General features: G+C 40.1%; 1 protein-coding gene across 4 annotated transcripts in view; it reads left to right on the top strand.

Annotated features, from left to right (window-relative positions):
• Positions 1-7,304, top strand: part of LOC124110906 (glycogenin-1-like) — a 53,997-nt gene extending 46,693 nt beyond the window's left edge. For all 4 annotated transcript variants that reach the window (XM_046470375.2, XM_046470376.2, XM_046470378.2 and 1 more), the window contains one exon: positions 1,310-7,304. In XM_046470375.2, the coding sequence (XP_046326331.2) occupies positions 1,310-1,317 (8 nt within the window). In that variant the 3' untranslated portion in view covers positions 1,318-7,304. The remainder of the gene's footprint in view (positions 1-1,309) is intronic.
• The last annotated feature ends 5,922 nt before the right edge of the window (positions 7,305-13,226 follow it).

Raw genomic sequence — 13,226 nt, 5'->3', positions numbered from 1 at the left:
TTTTGGTCAGGGCTGGCAAGTATTTCAGCTAGCCAGTCCTGTGGTCAGTCAGTCCTGAGTTTCATACCCTGAATACACAACTGCTTATTGAGAGTGCAGGTTTTGAAATTGATGTTACGATATCATTACTGTTAGGGCAGCATGATTTAGATGTGATTTTTCAACATTTGGCCTGAAAACATTAGAAAGCATGCATGATTGACTCATAGTTTAGACACTGCATGGAGTGTGGCGAACGTCTCTTGAATTAGTTTATGAATGATAGTCTGGGTCCTGTTCATTGGTTACTAAATCGGTTAGAGAAGGGTGTTAAGTAATTCTCATGTAAATCTACCTGTTTGGGTTAATGTTGACTTTTTTTCTTCATATGGCCATGACCTTGGTAGCATGTCTGAGACATTCTTGCTTTTGCTTGAATTAAATTCTCTGCTGTGAAATAGCTGTATATGAATTTGAAATAAGTTTAAGGTGTATGTGTTTCTGCATTATATGCTGCTCAACATTTGCTAAGGACCTTTGATACAGATGACTTTATCCTTAGCAAATGTTGAGCAGTACATGTTGAGTTGAAGTAGCATGATTTGGCAGACTAATTTCTGTTAGTCTTTGAACAAAGCATCAAAGACAAAGATTCTATGCTTGCTTTGTGCTTTTGAAACTAAATTATTGAAACATTGGTAAAAGTGAAAATGGATAAAACAGCATCTTCTCTACGCTTGAGCTTTCAGTGTGTAATTTCAGTTTTGGAGTTATCTCCCCTTGCATCGAGTGACCTTTGAACCTCACTTCATCCTTCATCCATGTTTTTGGCTATTGAACGATGTCATACTAAACATATAACATGTAGTCTGCCTACTTTCTTCAGTGGAGTATCAATATACACATTAATTGGCACATTAATAAGTCCCATATCATATTAATATGATTAATTTTGCACTGATAACAACTATTTCAAAATTAATTTATGTAATGTATTACTACTTCCGCAGCATTAATTTTCTAATAATTTTTTATTTTTTATTTGTTAGCTTCGAGGTTTTTTGTTTCGCTATGATCCGTGTTTAGTTTAAAAAAATAATGTAGAATATCTCCCTAATGGGTTATGCATGGACAATCTGGGTGAGGACAATTTTGGATAATAGTCTGATGGTCTAAGTTACTTTCATGATGTAATTAGAGATATATCATTCAGCGTATATTTGATTTCACTTCAGGAATTACCATTGACACTCCACTGTAAATTTCTCTTGCTATTTTGCAGCATTAACTCAATAACTTTAGTTTTTATCACCAATGCATGTGTTTGCAGGCAACTGATCGACACAACGCTCCGTACGATTGCTCATTTGTTCATCTGCCACACGATGTTTGAATCCACTGGAGAAGTAACCTTGACCTTGATGAGCTGGCCCTAACAGCATGCTGGGAAGCCTACGTAACCATGGCAACATCTGAGATCTTCAGTTGGCTTGCTGCTAATGTAATGTCTGTCTTTCTTTAGTTATGGCCGACTCTTGTAGCTTTCTACGACACAATATTGGAATGTGGTCGTCCCTCCCTGCTGCATGAAACATGTATCGTTATCAGTTTTATCCTTGATTATCTCCCTTACTTGTTGAAATGGATATGACAAAAGAGGAAATTTTGTAAAAATGTATCACCAAATCTCTGTTGCCATGGCAACTTGTAAGCATGACATTTTTTGTAAATTTTGTTTTCAAGCTCAGTTCTGGAATCCAATGCATTTCAATGGTGATTTACGTGACATCGTCTTCTCGTGTTGATAGGGGCAGTGGGGTAGCCTACTGGTTAAGGTGTTCGCCGGTTACACAGAAGGCCCAGGTTCGATTCCCATTTTGCCCCACAATTTGTAACAAATGACTAAACTAGGGGCAGATAATCAATGGTGCTTGCAAGGAAGTAAACTGAAATAAAACCTTATCGGGGTTATTTTTAGGCATGCTTGACTGTAACCCAGTATTTACATGGACGCTTATAGATGTCTTTGTAAAGTATGGGGAAAATAACCCTGCCGTGAATACATCTGTCTCACTCCATGCTAAAAGCTCTACCTCAATACACAAGATGCGTGGTCATCAGGAACTGCTCCCGACTTCCACATGCCAGACAATATTGTGATAAGAAAGCTACAAGAGTGTCTGTTCCTCCAGGCCGCTGTAATAGAAGAACAGTTGGTGTCAGGTTAAGAGGGACTGTGCTGTGTGGCCTCAAGGTCAGGAGGTTGACAAATAAAAAATAAAAACATTCCAGTTACATATATATATTTTTTATTTCGCAAAATGTTAAGTAGTTGTTAGATTAAATTTTCAGCCGGTTTTGATGATTGTAATTTTAAATAATTTATTCATTTTGAAAATTTTGCTTATTTCTTGTCAGCAGAATTAAAAAACAATGTTTTTAATTTTTATGTTTTTTTTCAATTTTTGGATGACGTTAACAAGTTTTTAAAAAAGTGACATCTAATAAGTGTAAGGAGATAAGAATGACATATTTTTATAACTTTGGGTTTAAAGATATATTCTGCTCAACTTTTGATAGGGAGAATTTATATTTGTCATTCTAATTAAATTTAAGCTTGACATGAGAATCAGTTTTTTGTTTTGAAAGATTGAAAAATCCCTATCACAGATGGATCAGTATTCAGCGCGGTCTGAGTCAAACTGACAATCGGCCCAAGCCTAGTCCCTCTTAATGGCTGCTACTGTTTCCATTGATGCACAAGGATGTGTTCTTAGAGTCGGACAATGAGAACAATGTTGTTGATACGAAGATTGAAGTCAACTTTTAACATTGGTATCTGTCGTTGGTGTCTTTCAGGACATGTACTGTTTGTTAAAACTTGAAATACCATTATTGTTTTGAGATACGCAAATACTAGAAAGTCTGTTATTAATTTGATTGTTTTTCTGTGTCGGTGAGAATTTACATCAGAAGATTTATCATGGTATATCTTGTTGAATGTTTTTTCAGACTAGAACATTTTGTTATCCACATTCGCTACACAGTTCTCTCCCTTGATTTGTAGACCACGCAATTCTACTTGGGTCAGAAACTGTTGTCCATAGTTTTTTAACATAATTTGTTGTTTTAAATTGATTGACAGAAACTTTTGAATCAGTTCCGAAGATTTTTTGTCAGAATTGTTACTATAAATGGAAATCAAGAGGGAGAACTTTTGCAACATTTACCTCGGATTTACAGTGATGGTTGAAGAGTTATGTCCCCTTGGTTCAGGATCTGTGTTAGCCACAGAGGCTACTATACCTCAAATTGTTGACACTTCAGTGAACATCCATGTTGACCTAGGTCCTGTTCCACAGCGATGATCTTATCTGCGTAATCGTAAGGCCAAGATGATAGCATCCATAATATAACATAGACTTGCGACTATCTTAGCGCTAAGATGATCGTAACTCCCATACTTCAACGTAGACTTGGGACAATCGTACTGCTAAGATGATCGTAAATCCCATACTTTAACATAGACTTGCGACTATCTTAGCGCTAAGATGATCGTAAATCCCATACTTCAACGTAGACTTGTGACAATCATAGCGCTAAGATGATTGTAAATCCCATACTTCAGCGTAAACTTGCGACAATCGTAGCTCTTTGTGGAACTGAGACCTGTATTATTTAAAAATACTTAAATTCCACTATTCAGGGATTTGTCTCAATCTGATTTGACAGTCTCCTCTTACCAGATAAATCTGCCTTGTCTCAGAAACCAGTTCAGCTACGTTATAATCTCACTTCAGTAAATCTTCCATCGGACAGTAGAGCCTGTGATCAGTGATCGTGTGGGCAGTGTGTAAAGATGCAACGTATCGGATTAACCGTAATAAAAACAATTGGCGATTTATGTGTAAACCACATTTAGAACTGAATCTGCAGGCAGTTAAATGTTCTTTTGTTAATCACAGCTGGGGCTGTCAGAATTGAAGATGAGTTCATTTCCAAGGGAAGCAAAATTTTTTAGAATTTTTATCAGTATTACTTAAAGTTAGTGTTTCTTTTGTTTCTGTGACTGTCCTGTGTCTGGCTGTGCATGTCATTGTACCTCATGGGTCGTTGCTCATGCTCTGAGTCACTGGATTGTCTGGTCCGGACTGGATTATTAGCAGATCACCGTGCTATGGCTGTGATACTACAGAGTGCAGAGTTTAACACCAGTCACTGAATTAGGCTGCTTATCACAAGCGGTATCTCTGTGTGTCTATGGGGGCACGGGTGGCCTAGTCGTCTAAGGTGCCGTGATTCGCTGTGCCTATGATTGTGGGTTCGAATCCCGGTTCGCCCCAATTATGTTTCTAGGTTTGTCAGCACCACACCCGTGCTTGTGGGTTTTGTTTGTTTGTTTGTTTGTTTGTTGTTTAACGCCGCACTCAGCAATATTCCAGCTATATGACGGGGGTCTGTAAAATAATCGAGTCTGGACCAGACAATCCAGTGATTGACTTCATGAGCATCGATCTACACAATTGGGATCGATGACATGTATCAACCAAGTCAGCGATCCTGACCACCCGATCCCGTTAGTTGTCTTTTACGACAAGCATAGTCACCTTTTACGGCAAGTATGGGTTGCTGAAGACCTATTCTACCACAGACTCTTCACGGGTCTAGTAGTATAGTAGTGGAGTGGTATAGTATATTGTGTGTACAAGACAATCAGGGTAGATACCGTTTGTCAAAAACCTGTCTGCACATCATTTAGGACTAGTGGTTTGTGTATTTGTTTGTTTGTTGTTTAACGCCGCACTCAGCAATATTCCAGCTATATGACAGCGGTCTGTAAATAATCAAGTCTGGACCAGACAATCCACTGATTGATATCATGAGCATCGTTCTACGCAATTGGGGTACAATGACATCATCAACCAAGTCAGTGAGCCTGACCACCCGATCCTTACGACAAGCATGGGTTGCTGAAGACCTAGTCTCAACCTGGGTTTTCACGGGGCAGTCTGGATTATGTAAGATAGCTACATTTGGTTAGAAAATAGTCCCCCTGTATTTTCACTAGTCTTGGACTGATGGATTAATAGCTGTGTCTTTCCCTGAGCATCATAATCTATTTGTGCAATATTTGGCAATGTTAGTAGTTATAACGTAAGGTAGGCCTGGTCATGTGATACTTAACTGTTTCCTCTACTGCTAAGCTGTTTCTAGAGGACTTGTTGAATTAAGTTTCATGAAGTTTTAACAAAGTTTAACAAAGTTTAATTTAGTTATTGATGTTCAGCTAAATCCCTCCAGCTACTCAAGTCAGTAATTCTGTAGCGTGTATATGGAGCTTGGTAGTCTGAATGTATATTTTCCCGGTTCGATTCCCTACATAGGTACAACGTGTGAAGATCATTTGCCCCGCCACGATATTGCTTGAATATTGCTGAATGTGACTTAGACCCAACTCACTCAGTTATAAAGTGCCAGGCCCTTCCTGGAAACGAGTCATGGAGTCATGTATGTGACACCGTCTGACTCAAGAAGATACTGCTCGTTCATTTCAATAATTCTGTAGGTCTTCCATTGTTTTTTGATCTTGCTAATTATGTTATGTGTGTAATATGATGGGAAGACAACCACACGCTCCTCTCTCCCTGTTAATCAACTGTTAATAGGTAAATGTAGTGACAAAATGCTTATAAAAGATAAGCTTCTTTACAATTATTGTTGATTGTTATCCTGATTTAGGGCTGGTGAGAGAGAGAGTTCGTCCCTGATCATGGATAAATCTGTTATAGAGTAGATCGATATTTAGCTTATATGATGGTTTCTACCTAATGTATTTTACATACTTCAGATGCCATTTTGTTTTTGATTATATCTGATTGTACATTGTTCGTGCCACAAATAGATACTACGCAGAAAGTTGGTCGATGTAATGTGACCGTGAAGCTACAGAATGGCCACTAAACAGAAAGACTTCAATCCAAAGATCCCGGAGGTTTCCTTCCAATGATTCTTACCATCATCTTAGAACAGTGTGCGTGTAGGAAGTCAGTTTCCCATTTAAGATTTGTGCATGTATTATTAAAGACTCTTGTGATAATATTGTGTATAAATATACCATGCCCTGACTGAGCATTGTAGACATTTGCATGCCCTGACTCAGGATAATTGGGCTGTTCATGACCCGATTCCAATAGTTTCCATACCGGAAAACAGATCTGCAGGAAATGCTATAATACTGGAACAGAAATCCATTGATCTTTGAAAAAAAGCCAAAGAACAACCAAAATGGAGCCTGTCTCTCTGCTTGCTTGTTACCTTAGTGCAATCAATCCCCTCTTGCAAGTGTGCGTAGAGTTGAGAGTTTTTGTCCGAGTTCAATCTCTGAATTTTTTCAAGTGAATAAACGTAGCATACGTTGTCTCGTTACAAATTCCGTATTCAAATGTCAGAGTATTGGAGGCGGTCTTGTATATTATTTTTTTAGCTCTGAATATGATTCTGTCCTGCTTCTAACCCCTGAATCATGAAACATGAAAACAGCATTGGTTTGAAACCGCATGGCCATCACCGGAACAGATGCACAGGTTGGGGCAGGATGCCATGGCAACGACCTCATGACCTTTCTGAAATTGCAGTGACCTCATGACCTTGCAGTGACTTCATGACCTTTCTGAAATTGTAGTGACCTCATGACCTTGCAGTGACCTCACGACCTTTCTGATATGGAAGTGACCTCATGACCTTGCAGTGACCTCATGACCTTTCTATATCAGATGGTGACAACGAGACATGGAAAAACCAACATTTTTGATGTGGGAATGGACCAGCTTGATATGTTATAACACATCATGAGCTTAGTGAAGATTTCAAACTTACTTGGATCTGAAAGCTTGGAAAAGTAATCAATGTCAATTTGTCATGAAAATGCATATGTATTTGAATGTAAATAGCTTTCGATTTCAAAATTAATTAAGTCGTTGGAAAAATTATCATTATTTTTACAAAAGCAGTTTCCCGACCATTGTCCATGATTGATGAAGCTATACCAATAATGAACTTCAAGGTCAGTACCTGAGTATCCTGCACCATGACTGTGAATTATAGGTACTTTATGAAACCAAAACCAATCTAACAGGTTTCAGTTAGTCGAAGGTATTTGGTCTGCTGTGAGTTTGTGAAGCGTCCCCTGCCTGTGTTCTGTGACGGAGGCCGCGGTCAATACACCATCACCACAGTTGGGACTCTGTAACATTACTACTCTGCTCAATGTATGAGTGCTGTAACTATATTGGATTGTTATAATAAACATGTACAAAGTTGTCAAACTTGTCGCGTTTGTTTCATTACTATTGGATATATTTTATCTTGCAGGTTTGTTTGTTGTTTAATGCCACACTCGGCAATGTTTCCAGTTATATCACAGCGTGTCGGCTTAATGTGGGAGGAAAGCCTGAATTGATGCAGTGGCCTCTTGCAACAAGCATCTGTTGCTGAAGACCAATTCTAACCCAGATCTGCCTTTGTGACAGCAGGTGTAAGCTTGGATTAGTCAGTGGGCTTGTGATTGCCATTGAAATAAACGTGACCCGTGAAGATTTCGGGGTAGAAGAGGTCTTCAGCAACCCATGCTTGCCGTAAAAGGCGACTATGCTTGTCGTAAAAGGCGACTAACGGAATTGGGTGATCAGGCTCGCTGACTTGGTTGATACATGTCATCGATCCCAATTGCGCGGATCGATGCTCATGATGTCAATCACTGGATTGTCTGGTCCAGACTCGATTATTTACAGATGGACGTCATATAGCTGGAATATTGCTGAGTGCAGCGTTAAACAACAAACAAACAAAACAAAGTGAAATAAACGGAAAATATTTCATTGTGAAATGACACACAGGAAGTAAATGTCATTGAAGTCCGCAGTTGGTAGTTACAGAAACTACAAGAAACACAAGCAAGGTCTAGACTGGATCGTTCTGCATTCACCTTGGAGGACACCTTGATCGCTGCCACCGCCCAGGGCGGAATCCAGGGCAGTAGTGGCAAGATTCTGGACATTCGTGAGAGCACTGACTTACGTCATAGAGCCTGTTACTTCTTGCTGCAGCCACTTCATTGACCTACTGTGATTGTTTGTAATTCGGCGGGTTAGAATAGGTCTTCAGCGACCATGTTTGTCATAAGAGGCGACTGACGGGATCAGGTGGACAGGCTTGCTGCCTTCGTTGATGCAATTCATTATATCCCAATTGCGTGGATCGGTGCTCATGATGTCAATCACTGGATTGTCTGGTCCAGATTTGATTATGTTTGAAGCCCATTGTGTCTCCCTTGCCATGATATTGCTGGAATATTGCTAAATACCACATCAGCAGCTACTGACATATCATATCGCTGTGACACCAAGGACGACAGAGGCTGTATTTCCCATTTTCAACCTAGACTAGTTCATATTTTGAATATTCTATAACATACACAATAGATATCATGATTTCATTGTGCAGACATAATGAGATTATTGACATTTACAGTGACATCTTGTGGTGTTTCCAGTTTGTCCCGTAAACCCGACAGTAAAATATCGCATTATGTTCTCCAGGGGCCTTGTCGCTACACTCACACAGCTGTTCACAGATGGCCACTCACACTAGACAGTGACTGATTAATACCTCACATATGAGGTTCCATATAGTCCCCAGGGACAAAGAGCTGCATTCACACCTGTCTACAACCATCCACAATACACTGTGGCAGATTAATACCTCACATATGAGGTTCCATATAATCCCCAGGGACAAGGAGGTACACTCACACACCTGTCTACAGACAACCATCCACACAACACAGTGACAGATTAATACCTCACATAAGAGGTTCCATATAATCCTCAGGGACAAGGAGGTACACTCACACACCTGTCTACAGACAACCACCCACACAACACAGTGACAGATTAATACCTCACATAAGAGGTTCCATATAATCCCCAGGGACAAGGAGGTACACTCACACACCTGTCTACAGACAACCACCCACAATACTCTTGACAGATTAATACCTCACATATGAGGTTCCATATGGTTCCGAGACAAGAAGCAACACTCAAACAGTTGTCTACAGACAAACATCCACAATACACAGCGGCAGATTAATACCTCACATATGAGGTTCCATATAATCCCCAGGGACAAGAAGCAACACTCGCACACCTGTCTACAGACAACCACCCACAATACACAGTGACCGATTAATACCTCACATATGAGGCTCTATGCAATTATAAATGCCTTTGCCACAACTGGAAGTTGGTTATAACGGAATAAAGCCCCTTCTGTGCTGTTGTTAGTTTAAGGACTGACCAGACTATTGATGTCCTTGTGATTGTTTTCTCTATTTTTGAGTGTTTAATAAATCAAATTTAAGAAATCACAATAATACATTTTTTTTTTAAAAATTCAAAGATTGAACACAGTTCCACAGAACTCTATGAATGAATCTTGTAATGTTTATTCAAGTATTGGTTCAAATAATGACATTATTGCATCAACTCATTCACAGGCGATATATATACATATACACACACATATGTACAGATCAGGAAGCAATCACGTACTGGAGCACAGTAGGATTACTGGCAACTCATCACTCCAAACCACTCTGGCAGCCACTGGTATGAACATTTCTTGAGACAAATATCCAAGAAGCTATCAATATTTAGTTTCATACTGGTTTGCAAATAAATCACTGTGTGAATTGTGATCCAACGTTGTTATGACTGAAGATGTAGAATGTTGTGCACGACACATCACGTCTACAGACAAACATCCACAATACACAGCGGCAGATTAATACCTCACATATGAGGTTCCATATAATCCCCAGGGACAAGAAGCAACACTCGCACACCTGTCTACAGACAACCACCCACAATACACAGTGACCGATTAATACCTCACATATGAGGCTCTATGCAATTATAAATGCCTTTGCCACAACTGGAAGTTGGTTATAACGGAATAAAGCCCCTTCTGTGCTGTTGTTAGTTTAAGGACTGACCAGACTATTGATGTCCTTGTGACTGTTTTCTCTATTTTTGAGTGATGAATAAATCAAATTTTAGAAATCACAATAATACAATTTTTTTTTAAAAATTCAAAGATTGAACACAGTTCCACAGAACTCCATGAATGAATCTTCTAATGTTTATTCAAGTATTGGTTCAAATAATGACATTATTGCATCAACTCATTCACAGGCGATATATATACATATACACACACATATGTACAGATCAGGAAGCAATCACGTACTGGAGCACAGTAGGATTACTGGCAACTCATCACTCCAAACCACTCTGGCAGCCACTGGTATGAACATTTCTTGAGACAAATATCCAAGAAGCTATCAATATTTAGTTTCATACTGGTTTGCAAATAAATCACTGTGTGAATTGTGATCCAACGTTGTTATGACTGAAGATGTAGAATGTTGTGCACGACACATCACGTCTACAGACAACCATCCACATCCAGTGACTGATTAATACCTCACATATGAGGTTCGGTATGATCACATGGGACAAGGAGGTACACTCACGCTACATAGTGACTGATTAATACCTCATATATGAGGTTCCACATCATCACGAGGGACAAGGGGGTACACTCACACAGATGTCTACAAATGGCCACCCACACTACATAGTGACTGACTAATACCTCACACATGAGGTTCCTCGCAATCTTAAATGCCTTGGACACAGCTGACATTAAGGAATAAGGCCCTTTCTGCGCTGTTGTTACTGACTGACTGACAAGACTATGGACATACCTTTCCTCATGTGCTTGTTTTCTCTATTGTTGATTGATTAATAAATCAAATGGTAGAAATCTAACTTATACAAAACTTTCAACCATGAACTTTTCTGAACAATGTATTGGTACCAGCCCAAGTATGTTTGTCTAATGCTAAAGGTGTCTTCAGCGCAAGACAAATGTCAGGCTTTTCAGGGTTGCTAGGGTCCTTTAGGTTTGTTAATTTGCTATTTGATTCTGGGGACCACCTAAATCCTTTCTTTTTACCATTAAGTGAGAGAGAGAGAGTGAGTTGGGTTTAACGCTGCTTATAACAGTATTCCAGTTATATCACGGTGTGTCAGCTTAATGTGGGAGGAAAGCCCGAAGTGATGCAGGTCTCAGACGTTTACCACGAGCACGGGTATGGTGCTGAAAAACCTAGAAACATAATCGGGGCGAACTGGGATTCGAACCCACAATCATAGGTTTCTGGGGTGCCCAAGGGACGCAACTCTGCACAGCGAATCGCAGCGCCTTAGACGACTAGGCCACCCGTGCCCCCTTTTACCATTAAGGTAATGACAAGGATTATTTGACTTTCATGCTTAAATACAAGCACTGCATTTTGTTACTTTTCAGGCTTCTTAATGTTTCAGGGGCGGTCGGGTAGCCTAGTGGTTAAAGCGTTCGCTCGTCACCCTGAAGACCCGGGTTCGATTCCCGGCATGGGTACAATGTGTGAAGCCCATTTCTGGTGTCCCCCGCCGTGATATTGCTGGAATATTGCTCTAAATGTTTCAGGTTAATTTGTAAGCAATATGGAGAACAAAACTTCCCTCAACTTGTTTCGATATACTTAATATCAAAAGACACAAGGGTGAGATTCTATTTATAAATCATTCTTCCAACTCCTTGTTCGTAATAAAGTGTCTTGAGTTTTAAAACATACAGCTAACCAGCTTCAGTAGCAGAGAGATTATTATCATCCCAAACTGGCTCCCACAGGAGATATCGCTTGGGTGAGATCAAGTGATATCTACATTGTAGATATCGCTGCAATGAAATTGCATCACAATGCTTTGTAGACCATTGTGCCGCCATTGTTACCATGACGTCACAATCAAATGACATCACTAATGGCTCTGCTACTAAAGCTGTTAGCAGTACTTTTTACACTGAAGACACTGCTTGTTACTGTCTACAAACTGAAAAAGTTGGAAGAATGATGTTGGATGATAAATAAAATCTTGATATCAAAAGACACGAGGGTCTTGTTGGCAAGCTGACATACATTATGATACTTACCATACATACTGTATAACATGTTGACTCATGACACATAACATTCACTTTCACTTCCTTAGCCACACTCTACTATGAAGCAGATTATTTTGTTGTCATGGAAACAAACAATCCCAAATCCCACATTCCGAACAAAAGCAATTTAAGTACAGCTGTTTGCTTCCTTAAAACAATGCTACAATGTTATATATTGTTTCAGAAATGAGAGAAACTTTTCCATAAGGTCTGAAAATGTCCTATTGAAGTTGTATTATCAATTTTAATAAGCAACTCGGATTATCAGATGAGTTGAACACTAAGTCTGGACTTTCAACTACAGGATGATGGTCTCAGCAGCTGAAACTTCCTCACAACCACGTCACACACATGTAACACAGCTGTATGTGATCCAGGTCACACACATGTAACACAGCTGTATGTGATCCAGGTCACACACATGTAACACAGCTGTATGTGATCCATGTCACACACATGTAACACAGCTGTATGTGATCCAGGTCACACACATGTAACACAGCTGTATGTGATCCAGGTCACACCCATGTAACACAGCTGTATGTGATCCAGGTCACACACATGTAACACAGCTGTATGTGATCCAGGTCACACACATGTAACACAGCTGTATGTGATCCAGGTCACACACATGTAACACAGCTGTATGTGATCCAGGTCACACACATGTAACACTGCTGTATGTGATCCAGGTCACACACATGTAACACAGCTGTATGTGATCCAGGTCACACACATGTAACACAGCTGTATGTGATCCAGGTCACACACATGTAACACAGCTGTATGTGATCCAGGTCACACACATGTAACACAGCTGTATGTGATCCAGGTCACACACATGTAACACACAACACAATCCAATCTCAGTGACATAGATGCATCTCCCATAGTCGCATGTACTGTGTTAACAATCCCTCAGTCGTATCACACTTCCACACTGGGAGATCTTCACCGGGTCCCCTTCACCCACTGGTACGCCAGGGGAGACTTCAGTTTGGGTTCCCGGGAGATCTTCACCGGGTCCTCTTCACCCGCTGGTACGCCAGGGGAGACTTCAGTTTGGGTTCCCGGGAGATCTTCACCGGGTCCTCTTCACCCGCTGGTACGCCAGGGGAGACTTCAGTTTGGGTTCC

This window comes from Haliotis rufescens, unplaced genomic scaffold (genome assembly GCF_023055435.1).
Source record: "Haliotis rufescens isolate VD_foot unplaced genomic scaffold, xgHalRufe1.0.p SCAF_129, whole genome shotgun sequence".
NCBI lineage: Eukaryota > Metazoa > Mollusca > Gastropoda > Lepetellida > Haliotidae > Haliotis > Haliotis rufescens.
The sequence above is the reverse complement of the archived record's forward strand: the minus strand, read 5'-3'. Positions and strand labels throughout refer to the sequence as shown.